This window comes from Kogia breviceps, chromosome 2, assembly GCF_026419965.1.
Source record: "Kogia breviceps isolate mKogBre1 chromosome 2, mKogBre1 haplotype 1, whole genome shotgun sequence".
Classification (NCBI taxonomy): domain Eukaryota; kingdom Metazoa; phylum Chordata; class Mammalia; order Artiodactyla; family Physeteridae; genus Kogia; species Kogia breviceps.
In genome coordinates this window covers 153,323,977-153,337,317 of record NC_081311.1, presented here as the reverse complement: position 1 = coordinate 153,337,317, position 13,341 = coordinate 153,323,977, and the positions used below count along the sequence as shown (strand labels likewise).

The following is a 13,341-nucleotide window of genomic DNA, read 5'->3' as shown; positions in this document are numbered from 1 at the left end:
ATCCTCAATACTCTTAAACAAATGCACACATACTAGTTAATTCTTCCTTATGTAATCCTAGTGATATTTCTAATCTGCAACTCTGATAAAGGTCAGTCATCTCACTACTTAAAAACCGTTAATGACTATCATCCGAAATATAAAGTCCTAGTGATCTGCTTTTGTCTTGTTTATCTCTCAGCCTCATCTATCAAAAAGAACCCTTTTTACTCTTTTGTTTCCTTAATGTGGCATATTCTCTTTCATAATATTTTGTTTTTCACATTTATTATGTTATGCAACCCATCATATTAAAATTGCCAATTTAATTCTCTATTTCCTCCCAATTCTAAACTTATTATTGATAGGTTTAATTTCTAGTCCTGTCTCTCCAGAGCCTAGTAGAGCCCTGGAACATAGGAGACATAAATGATCATAAGAGACAAGTTTTCCTAAATAAGTTAATAAATTGAAGGGGTGTCTCAAAATGAGAATAGTGTAGTCATAGCCTGAAATTATATTATTAGCCATAAATTGTTTATTCAGTCCTCTCATTGCTGATCAAAACTGAGGACAAGCACCTCACTAGCCAGTTATTCAATAATTTCCTGGAATAGTTATCATGGCCTTTTCCATGCAAGACCTAAAAGAACATGAGATTTATTGATGACATGGAAAAGGAAGGCATCTTACAGTTTTCCAAGCAGTTAAGAAAATTTTTCCACATCTTCAACTATATGTACCTGAGAATATATCCCATTCCACCTCCTGACTGTGACTGTGGAGAGACAGAGGGTAGCGTCTTGTTTAGGGAAAAACATCCAGGAATTCCAGGCAGCAACAATTAGGCAGTTCTTGGAAGGGGTGTGTGTGTGTGTGTGTGTGTGTGTGTGTGTGTGTGTGTATGTGTTCCACAAAGTATATCTGGAGAGACAAAACTCATTCTGCAGACTTGGAATTTGGCATACCAATGCCTCAATATCTGTGTTCTGGTGGAATTAGGAGTGATGACCAGCCGAAAACGGTCTGCCACTATCCTCCACAGGTGCTAATCTTAACTGAATGATTTGGGCTTCAGAAAATGTATTATTTGCTGAAGCAAGAATGACAGTATCTCTCAAAATAGGATGAAGATTTGAAGGGAGTTGGAAAGGGACGCAGCACATCTGAGTGCAAAGAGCCCAATTAGGTACTAAAACATTCACGTCTTGTGAATGGCTGAATTTATTACCAAGGGAAGTCTGTATTCAGCGCCTGATTTTTAACATTTACATTCTCACTTTGTAATCCCTCCACCCCCCTCAAAATGTCCCAATACTTCCGTTCAGAAAGTTCCATGTGTTCTTCTTGGAAGGCATTATGGGACATTATGACAAAGAAGCAGTGTGGCCTGTTCCACTCATCCTCTTGACTGTGACTGTAAAGAGAGAGCAGCATTGTCAAAGGGACAATGCCTAGGACTTCCAGGCAGTGACTAACATGCAGTCCAATGAGACTGGGCCTTGGGAGGGAAGGGAAAGTCATTCAATGCAGTACTGTAAATAGCTTCCAAGTTTCCAAGTAACAACACAGGAGATGAGAAAACAAAAACAAAAACACTTTCCCTCACTAAGCTCTGAGATCACTGTTTATAGGTGGATTCAGTTTAAATTTGTGTATGGAAATACTATAATGCATTATTTTTCATGTAGAGAATTATATTTGTATTCCATCTAAAACTCTATATTCATAGCCATTAAAAAAAATCTTTACTGTCAGTAAAGTATCATTGCAGTCAAAATGCATAACCCAGTTCTTAACATAGATGGGGACTCTAACAACTTGACAGTACAACTATAATGAGTTTTAATAGTTACCTCCAATTGTAGCTAGATTTATCGGTATATTGGATTTCTGTAGAGTCCTTTCTATGCTGGCACGTTTAGGCAAAGATTATTTATATGTAAGAATAATGTTATATGAATACTGGAGAAACACTGATTCTCAAGTTTACAAATAAATCTTTGTTTAGCAATTGAAAAAGATCGTGTCGAACTATTATTACATATTAGAATAGCAGATAAGCAAGCACCCTGGCAATCTTTGGATATGCAAAGTGAATTATAATTGCTAATGAGTAAAATGTATTTAAAATAATACGTTACGTTTCACACTACCTAACAAATGTTATGGCTTCACATAGGTCATGGTCAGGACCGCTGCACTTCAGGACAGAAGATAGATTTCTCATGTCAGTAGAACATATTAATATTTCTATCACTTTTGTTTCAGTACAACTGTTCTGGAGGTAGAGCCATTTAATAAAATCTATACTTAGTTTTAGGCTTACTAGTTTAATGTGAAGATTAATGACTTACCAACTTTATATATGTTAAAGTAAGAGCCACTTGTAAAATCATTTAGATTAAAAATAGTTGAAAAAGATAAGCCGATTACCTGAAATTCAAAGCATTAATTTGAAACTTAGTTGTTTTCAATAGTATGTGGGAAATTTAATACAGTCCGCAATAGTAAGGCAGCTGAAATGTTGGATTTTTAAAACTCACTCTCCTTGAATTTAAAATGTTACAACTTGGGCAGGCTCAGACCAGGGATATAATAGGAATTTGTCACAAAGAAGGGAACATGTCATGTAAGTCAATAAGCATTTTGGACCCACATAATTAACTCAAGTACAGAGGTTAGCTTCAACAAGTACAACTAGGAGGATCAAGACACAGTGTCCAGGTAGCAAGTTTAGGCAACAATGAAATGTTGAATTAATTGGTGCAACAGAAAAGGGGAAACACCAGAACACAATGTAGTGCTGACGAGAGCTAGGAAGGAGCTGAGATTTAGTTTTGTCCTAGAGGAGATCGTGGACTAAGTAGGGTAACCAAGGAGTTTATGCATTGAGAGGGTTTTCCGGTTAGAAGCCCAGCTGTTGAACTAAGCTTGTGAAGCAAGATGAAATGGGCTATTTAGATGAGCATTACATCCTAGTTCTTGTAGGTAAAATGAAAATTTAGTTCTGGGTATAATTCCTGGTTATAAGAATTAAGTAGTGAAAAGAATAGGAGAACCTTTTGGAGAAGGCTGAAGGGTTAATGGAAGCATGTCATCAAAGATCCTTTACTTAATATGTGGGCACTTCCCAAAAACTTATGCTTTCTGCCTGTACCATCAATAAATATACTGAGGAATGAAGTGAAATGAATATTCAATGTGGGAATTAAAATAATCTTAGAGATATTCAATACAAGCTAGATATGGAAGGTAATAATACTAAACCACAAAGTGTGATAAATTCCACTGAATATTATGAGACCTATTACTTAAAATTAAAATATATAATATAATATTCTAAGTAGTATGAAGATAGTAAATACATAGAAAATATACCCCATAAAAATGTTAGGAAGTAATTTATAAAAAGTTAAAATGTAGCAGTTAAAACCAGAATCCTAAAAAAGGGAAATATTAGTAAAATATGTAAAAAATATATTCAAAATATTACCACAAAAAGGTAAAAAAATAAAAATAATTCAGTTACTTAAAAATAAGATTTTAGGAGATTAAAAGAATAGAAGCAGCTTGTTATGCTCAGAGTTTTCTACCAGGAGCTTCCGGTTCAAGTAGATTCCATATCCTATGTTCCCAAGCATTGAAAAAATAGTAGCTTTCTCTGTACCAATGTAGCCTATGCTGGGTCTGGGGGAGGGGAACACAATCCACAGGGCTGCCAGATGGTGAGCTAGATTTCAGTCATACTCAGCAACTCAGAACAAATTACATAGCATTTTACTGCAGGCTTTAAATCAACGCTTGAACCTCAACTGATAATATAAGTAAGCTTTAAGCCTTTATCATCTTATTTGTGAGAGAAAGTAAACAACAAACAACTTATTGGAAAGCATCCCTGGTGGCAACTTTCACTCCCAAGGACAGTGCCTTAGCTAGGCAAATAAATGGAGGGGAAAAAAAAAAAAAGAAACAAGACTGAGAAATGGAGAATACAGTAGTGTGGGAAAAAAAGATATTGGTGAATATAAATCAATACATAATGAAAGAGCAAACTTTGGATAGCTAAACATAATATTTTGCATGTCTGCCTCTTTTACTGGACTTGAATATCTGAGTAGTAGGCATGTTCTATTCATTCATTTATCCCAATGTCTAGTTTAATGTCAGACACATAATATGCTAATGTTTGGTGACAAGTACTAATAGAAAGATGAAAAATAGTTGATAAATAGATAGATAGAGAGAGAGACAGATAGACAGATGATAGCTAGGAGATTGTGCTTTTCTCCAAGGGCAGGGGAAAGGGTTCAAATCATGCTTTGATGATTGATTGCTCACTAAGCTCTATTTTATTTTATTTTGTTTTTAAATAAATTTATTTATTTATTTATTTATTTTTGGCTGTGTTGGGTCTTCATTGCTGCACATGGGCTTTCTCTAGTTATGGCGAGTGAGGGCTACTCTTTGTTGTGGTGTGTGGGCTTCTCATTGCAGTGGCTTCTCTTGTTGCAGAGCATGGGCTCTAGGTGCACGGGCTTCAGTAGTTGTGGCTTGCAGGCTTAGTAGTTGTGGCTCATGGGCTCAGTAGTTGTGGCTCGTGGGCTCAGTAGTTTTGGCTTGCAGGCTCTAGAGTGCAGGCTCAGTAGTTGTGGTGTACAGGCTTAGTTGTTCCGTGGCATGTGAGATCTTCCCATATCAGGGCTCAAACCCGTGTCCCCTGCATTGACAGGTGGATTCTTAACCATTGTGCCACTAGGGAAGTCCCCCACTGAGTTCTGTTTTAAATAATTCATAATTCCATTAAAAAATAAGTTATTCATGCTAAATGGTGTTTTGAAGCCCTAATTATTTTGGAAAATTATATATTTTTTCAGACTGATTTAGAACAAGTTTGGAGTAAAAATGGATAAATAGTTCTGGAACTTTGTAATACAATCTGCATAGTTTTTAATTACATTTTCCCAACTCATTCTATCTTCTCATTTAACAAACTTATTGAGTGTTTACTATGCATCAAATGCTACTTTGACTCAAGGAGCTCTTAATTTAGTTAATTTGAAGAACAGACCATATATTCAACACAGAGAATACTTCATAACAATATTTGAGCACAGTATTCCAGGTGAAAATAGAGGACAGGAAGCTAACATCTGGAGACAGAGGGAATCTGGGTAAGAATTCTTAAAAAAAAAAACCTGACATTAGTTGAATTGTGACTCATTTGTAGTTAGTCAAGTGAAGAAACATAGGGAGGAAAGCATTGCAGGATAACAGAACATGCTCACACAAACTTGAAGATTATTGTAAGTAGATTAGAGTGATTGGTCTAGAGGAATTCTGGAATGGATGGTCCTGACTAGGGTGGCTGGCATCTACTTCACCATAGATTTTCCATGACTTGCTAAGGACTTTGATGTTTATCTTGAGAATAATTGAGTACCCATAATAGGCTTTAAAGTAGAGGAGTGCCATAATAAGTTTACATTTAAAAGATGGAGCTCTGGCAGCAGTGGGGAGGATAGAGTGTATGAATTGGAAATTGGGAAAAGAGACATTAATTTATAACATCAACTCAACAATTCAGATTATGATCTACTAGGACTAGAACTATATAGAGTATACTGGTGAGAAATATCTGAGAAAAACTTAAGGAAATAGAGCCAAAAGCGTTCATTGATTAATTTTTATGTGGGCATAATACCCTGGCTTCTGACTTGGAACAGTTTTTAAATTTTTTTTTTGTTATTATAGTGGCATTCATAGAGCTTTGAAACAAAGGACAAACAATAGGTTTCAGTGGTACCTATAAAGAGAGATCACAGATTTGAGTTTGGGGTTTAAAATACATAGCGGATATCTAGGTTGAGATGTCCTGTGGACAGTTTATACAGGACTTCAACACATGAAAGTACTTGGATATACATATATATGAGAGAAAGAAGGGGGAGAGAGAGAGAGAGAGAGAGAGAGAGAGAGAGAGAGAGAGAGAGAGAGAGAGAGAGAGAGAGAGAGAAGTTGAAGTAGTAGTAGATGAGTTTCCTTGTTTCCTTCCTGTCATCCAATGTGAGTTCCTTTGTTACTTGGCTACAGTAGTTATTTGTTACTTTCTACATTCAGGTTTTATTCTATATTCCAAACCACTGAGATTTACAATAACAAATCTATAGCAATGCCTATAACTAGCAGACCAGAGATGGTGGGTAAGAGATAGTGTTAGAATCATTTAAATTCCCTAATTATATAGAATGTACAATAATTTACATCTGGATGGAACTGGGATTTTAGCTCCAGGAATTATGGACAAGCCATTGGCCATCCCCAAACCTACTTCCAGTGTATGACTGCTACACTGGCCTGATGCCTGCTGCCACTAATATGAGCTTGACTGGTGGTCCTCTGACAGCCTCATTGCTTGATGAGTCCACCCTGATTTACCTGTCTAATTGCTCTGCTTATTATTGATCTTCAGCCCATTGGCCTGATTCCCTTGATTCTGGAGTTGGTGTTATCAGAATAGATGAACAAGTGTGTCATCATACATTCATTTTGATTCCAGAACTTATAACAGATGCCTAGACTACGTGAGCAATATCTTATCAAAGATATCAAGTATCTAAATGAATTGTTTGTAATAAGAATGGCTTCGACATACTCAGCTAACATTCTTTTCTTGTCCAGCCACTGGTATCCACAAAAAACAATCAATTTATCTACCAAGTTAAGTTTCAATTACTCTTAAGTGAGAACTTTCCTCCTCAAACTTTCTAGAAATTTCTATTATATAGTTACTAAGCAAGTATATTCTGCTACAACTAAAATGTTAAGCATACCTAAATGCATTATTTTAACAAAAATAAATGTAAGAGAGCAACAGAATTGAAGACAAAATAAAAGAAATGATAGCATGGAGAAAGAAGCAGAGGATACACACAAATGATGTATACGGTGAAATTAAGAAGGAAAAGATCAGGAGAAAAATAATTAAAGAATAAAACAAGAGGTAAGAGGTGAACATGTGGGATGATAGTCAGAAGATGACAAAAAAAGAGGGAAAATATGCATATTTTAAAGTGAAACACTTGGTTTGATTTTAAACAGCAGAAACAATCCTGCTCTACATTAAAAACAAACTGGGTCAGCATTCCTCAGTAGATATTCCCATCTATATTATTTTCAAAGATAGTTTCAAATATTTTGCTTGGGGAAAAATCACCCATTCCAATTTTAGTTACCATTTTTTGGAACATGTTATCTTAGTGTTTGAAATAAAATTTCTTCTTTTATTATTTTTTTCTTATTTGTCAATCATGCAGTCTTTCACAACCATTTTAAGGAAAACCTTTAAATCAATGATTATTATGGCACATAATCAAGAAAGTATACAACATAGAGTTTTCCCCTTATTACTCTACTTAAAATAGAATTCAATATGTTATTCTGCTGTGGGAATATATGCTTATGCTCAATATTTTTAGGGTAACCCAGTTCTTACAGTAAGCTTATGAAAAAGCATTTCTTCAATACAGCATCACTTAAAAGTTGCTCTTCCTTTAGAAGGACTCAGTTGGCCTCTCTTTTGCCTGGATTCATTGCTAGGCTACCATAATCCTTTATCATTTGCACATGGTGAGTTGAATCCTCTCCACCAGGCATGCAGACTTTGTCTTAACCAGTGGCATGGACTGAGGCAGGTGCACATAGAAGCAGCACTTGAGTGAACAAGAATGCAGTGGTCATTAAAAATATAGCAGAATCTGGAAGGGTGATATGGATAGAGACTTTCTAATTGTTCCTGTGTGATTTGGAAATATGATAGAAACATGACTACTAGAAAGATTTGCAGAAGGAACAGCTATTTATTCACTCTCTTTCCCACTTCCAGATTCTCAATTAAGAGTATATCCAGATTGTATTTATGCCATTCTTCCCAAGATGTTACATAATGGTTAGTGATTAATTAATTAAACCTATTCCTTAATCCATGCCAACATTCTTATATATGTATATTCTCTGCAACAATTGAAAATCAACACAATACATTTGATAATTTTGACATACAAAAATGTTATAAGAACTTATATTGGTTACTTGCTATTTCTTATCTACTAGTACTGTTTAATAGTTCCCAGAACGACACTAAATACTTTGCACGTTTTGTGGTTATTCGCACCCCCACCGCACCAAATGCTAACATCACTTTAACAAGAATTTCCATGGTTTATTATCTAGAGGGCCAAGTGTTCATGAAATATAGTAAACTTTGAGTATAAGCGACATATGACAAACAGAAAAGCAAACGGACTTAAACTTATTCTGAAAGATAGTATTATTTTTTAAGTATTGACAGAGCGCGAAAGATATTTTGCTTATTCTCTGAGGTTCAGAGATGTCAATAAACAGAAGAAGAAACAATATAAATTCAAAACCTATTGTTACTATACAGTCTCAAAATAGTGAAAACCAACTAAAAACAAGGGTTTGATTTACTTAAATATTTAACAAAAATTTATTGCAAGAGAGATTTTTCACTGAATTTACAGTTTCAAGGAACATGGTACAAAACATAGTGCCATCAGCTTTGTCTAAACATTAAATAGGTGCAAATACACAAAGGTTAAAAAAAACAAAGAGCATACTTTACAACATAAATTACAGTACTATAAATATATTTTATATACATTATACATACTCTTAAGACATCATTTTAATATACAGCATATATTATATTGATTTTCAAACTATTCAGTGCCTTACTAATATTATATATCAGAAACTTAAGAATTTATTTGCATCATTACACTTACAGTAAATGATTTCATATCAATGAGGCCATATTTTGCGTAGTTTATTTCCACCATTTAAATAGGCAGTTATCCACTTAGATGAGCATTAACGTGTATAGCAATAGTTTTCACATGAATATTTTCTTTCCCTTTCATAGTGATGACTAGAAGAGGGGCTGCAGCGGGATGACCGATGGGTGGGGGGACAGCAGTGAAGGAAAGAGTGCATGGGGTAAAGGTGAGAAAGCCAGATGGCTAGGATGAAGAACTGAAGCTGGAATGATTGGCATCTGAGGAGGAGCAACAAAAGTTGGCTGATTCCCAGGACAAAGCCTTGGTCCTACTGGTCCTACTGAGATCTGAGGTAACGATGTTCTGGTGAGAGCTGGGACTTGGGACAGAAACTGTTGGTGTGGTTGAAGCACTTTAAAGGTTCCTGCAGCTGCAGCTGCTGCCGCGGCTGCAGCAGCTGCTGCATGCTGCTGCAAAACAGTATGGTGGATCGCGGTTACAGAGGTAGAACACAAGGGCTGCTGCAAAGGCAAAGGCTGCAGAGGTGTGCTAGGGGGTGGGAGGGCAGCTGGAGGAAAAGTGAATTTGACCTTGTTGGCCAGCATGCTCGGCGGAATGATGTGCTGGTAGACTTCACATGGTAGATTTTTGAACTTGTCACGGTTTTCTATTGGAATCAATAATGCTTGTTCTGGTAAAGCTAACGGAGCCAGGATCTGCTCCGTTGTTACAAAGGTATGGCCACTGACATGTGCTTCTTTGAATGGTAATGGTGGTTGTGCATTAAGGATTCCTGAATTAAAACACAGCCACTCAGTTGATGCCTCATTCATCTTTCCTTGTGGAAGGGCCTCAGCCAGTTCATAATGACAAAGGTATGATTTAGGTTGTGACTGTCTAAAGTTCCTTTCAATACTAGGCACCTTGAAAGGAATTTGCTTCTCATTAATATTTGTATTCTCACTTCTTTCTTTGTGTTCAATCAAGGTACTGTCCATTTCTTCCTTTGTTGGGGCACTAGCTATGTAGACTGATGTGTTGGGTTCATTGGAAATCTCTGACAATTCACCAGAAGTGGTCTCCATTACAACCTGCTCAGTTTCACCATTGGTTTCAGAAGGAAGGGGACTGCTAGTGGGCAAAGCCAGTTTATTTTCTACTTGGTCCATTTGTTCTGAGTTCCTTTTGACATTTGCAGTTTCTTGAGGTTTTATTTCCTCTTCTCTGTCTTCACTTATTATTTCATCCTGGTGATGTAAGGAAGAATTACCTTTCCTGGGATAATCTGTCTTCTCTTTGAGTTCCAAAGCTTCAAAACTGGTGTGGAATCTACTTTTTCTCCTCCGTTTCCTTTTAGGTTTACAAGGAGCAGAAGCACGGGGTGGTCTCACAAATTCTTCTGGTAGATAATTCTGTTGATCTAAACTTTCATCTGAAGAATAAGAATATGAATGTTGTCTACGTTTTTCATGGCTTCTTTCTGATTCATTAATGAGAGAATTATAACCTCTTTTAACTGCCTGGTTCTGACTCCTGCATTTCATTTCATTTTGAAGAACTAGGCATCTGTGATCTTGACTACAGCTGGATGTTTTGGCTTTCCAACTACAGTAAGTTCTGGAGTATGTTAAATTATGTTTCACAGAACGTATCATTGTTGAATTGGATTGACCATTTAAAACAACTGAGCTCTTTTTACAGTGGTTTTTAGAACTGATAATAATGTTCTTATTATTATTGTATTCAGTGTTCTGGGTTTTACACATTTCTTCATTTTCACTTAAGTATATGGATGCTGATTTGGGCCTTTTATCAGGTAATTGCTGTGAGTCCAATAATTGCTCTGTAGCTAAATACTGTTTTTCTGAAATTGTTTCCAGTAGATTTTTCCTAGTTTTATCAGTGTAACTATTTTCTCTTTCCATTTTGAAATAAATTTCTGATTCTTTGGTTTTCTTTCCATAATTATGGTGCCATAACTCTCTTCTCTTTTTCTTTCTTCCACTTTTATGGAACCAGAGTTCATGAGTATCTTTCAATCTTATTTTGTTGTATTTGCCACCAAGAGCATCCTGTTTTATCTGATTTTTAGTAAAAGTATATTTTTTTGTTTTTCTGATCCTACAGGAAATATTTTTATACCTCTGACTCATACTCTCATTTTTTCCGGAATCACAGCTATTGGAGAGCATCTCATCAGCCAAAAGAGGAGTGACTTGGGTATATCCATTTCTGCTACCTCCAATTTCATGATCAGTAAGTCCTGTCACAGATGTGTCCTTGCAATCTAAAACTGGTCTCTTGAAAATGTCTTCTTCCTTCTGATGAGAAGAAAGATCATTTAAAGGCAGCTTATTTTTATCTAGATTGTTGTTTAATTTAGTGGACTTGAAGTCAAAACAGAGAGGATTACAGCTATAGGAAATTGATGGTTGAGTAGTTGTGTAAATCAGCATTTCTGATGGCCACTGAAGAACTGTGGATCCATCTTTGTTAAGTACGGGTACAAATGGCTCACATGGTCTTTTATAGAAATCCATTTTTTTATGTAGGGTTTTATTATCCTCTTCAGAATTTAAAGGGGTCAACATGTTAGGGCTGTGATTTTTATATTCAGCTTCAATCGTGGATGCATCATTGTCCTTAACACTTTCCTCTATGGTAGCTTGCAAAGACAAGCAGTCATTAGCCATATCAAGAACTATGGATTTATTTCCTAGCAAGTCAGAAGTGTTACCACTTACAGGTATGTCTTCATTAATAACAACATCTTCCAGTGGAATCTGATCTGCTAAAGGGACTGAATTTTGACAATTATCTGCATCAGATGATGAAGGGAGTTGAAACTGGCAAAATGGAGGTAATAGTAATATATCTTTTTCACTAGAAATTTCTTTCATCTCTTGAGTTTGAGCAGTTTCTTTGTCAGTGCACCTTCCTTCTGGTGGATGAAAAGAATTAGCTTTCTCCTCAGAACTCAAAAGCACATCTGTTGGTGAAGAGAGTTGAAGATGACAAGCACCGGGGACAAATCTACTTTTTCTGCTAAATCCTTTTTCCACAGAGGCATCATCATTGTATTCAGAGAAGGCTGCAGCTGAGGACTCCAGCTTCACGGATGCTTTCTTTGGAAATGCAAAAGAAAAGCCAATTTTGTGTCTGTGAATCCCCTGGGCTTGATCTCCAAGTTGGCTCTTTTTGGAGGTATAACTTTTCACGCTTTCTGGATCTGTAGCAACAGTGGTAACACCTTTAGCGTTCTCTTGGCTATGAATCAAAGTACATTTGAAATCTTCCTGGTTATTAACTGAATCCACAACAACTCTTTGGGAAATTTCATTACAATTTTCTCTCACAGTAACAGTTGTTGACTTAAACATCGGGCCACTTCCAGGAGCACTACAAAAAGAAACAAAAGTGTGTTTTCAGAAAGGACACTTGAGGAAAAATACTCAAACACTTACAACTTAGAAATGTCAGCGTAAGATTTTTTTCAAGTTTTAAAATCTTTGTAAGATAATTACTTTCATGTAGTGCAATTGCTTTCCATAGAACTACAGTTTAATTTAGTTATTGGATATTGTTTGGGATAACTTGGAGATGATGTCTTGTAGTTACTTTTATAGCTATTAACAGCAACGGTCAAAGACATTTCTATGCTTTCAGCCAGTGTTTTCAGACCAAGAATTTTTTTACCCCTTTGGCCTCTTCCGTGACATTTTAGAATACAGAACTCTCTAAAATAAAATTAATTTTAATTCACAAACACTCAACATCATTGATCCTATATGGAGAATATGAAGGAAGTTAAAGAAAAACTCTCAGTCATGATGTAAGCAGGGCTGGGAATTCAGTTCAACCAGTGTTCACGGAGCATCTACCACAGGCCAGGTGATATGCTCAATGAGAGCTCTGAGTCTTTTGGAATGGCTGTTCTTAATATTTAAAAATTATCCTGAAGTTATCCATTATATCATTATATAGAGTAAATATAGGAAAATACTATACTTATGATGTGGGTTCCATTTATTTGGAATTGCAGTATACCATAAATAGTGAGCTCTTATTAAAAGAATGATACTGTCCAGCACATAAACAAAGAACTACCTAAGTATCATCTTTACCCCAAAAGAATTATGCTGTGCAGAATTTTCTATGCTTTTCTAAAAAGTTAGTTTCTCAGAAGTTATAAATGTTCCAAATTTTTAAATAATTTCTTCAATATCTAACACAGTGGACTGTTTTATTACCTTGTTTGATATTAAGAAGCAACACTACTTAATTTACACCTCATTAGAGGCACCAAATTACTGGGAAAATCATGTGTCTTGGGGAGCAGTGTAATGTGAAATATTTATGTATGCTAAGAAAAGTAATTTAGATAAGAAGTTTTGCTTCTTTTGTACATATCTTATTATCAGCTCTACTTCTCTTAATATATTAGACTTTACATTTGCAAATGAATTAAATTACACAGGTCCAAGATAATATGAAATATAAACTTGCACTTGTATAATTTTTCATTTTTTACTACACAGAATAAAAATATCTTGTTGGTATAAAT

The 13,341-nt window shown here is 35.6% G+C and overlaps 1 protein-coding gene across 2 annotated transcripts in view; it reads right to left on the bottom strand.

Moving 5' to 3' along the window:
* Positions 1-5,981: 5,981 nt before the first annotated feature.
* ZNF804A (zinc finger protein 804A) overlaps positions 5,982-13,341 on the bottom strand; it is a 320,414-nt gene continuing 313,054 nt past the window's right edge. For both annotated transcript variants that reach the window (XM_059053573.2, XM_067026433.1), the window contains exon 4: positions 5,982-12,176. In XM_059053573.2, coding sequence (XP_058909556.1) covers positions 8,930-12,176 — 3,247 coding nt within the window. In that variant the 3' untranslated portion in view covers positions 5,982-8,929. The remainder of the gene's footprint in view (positions 12,177-13,341) is intronic.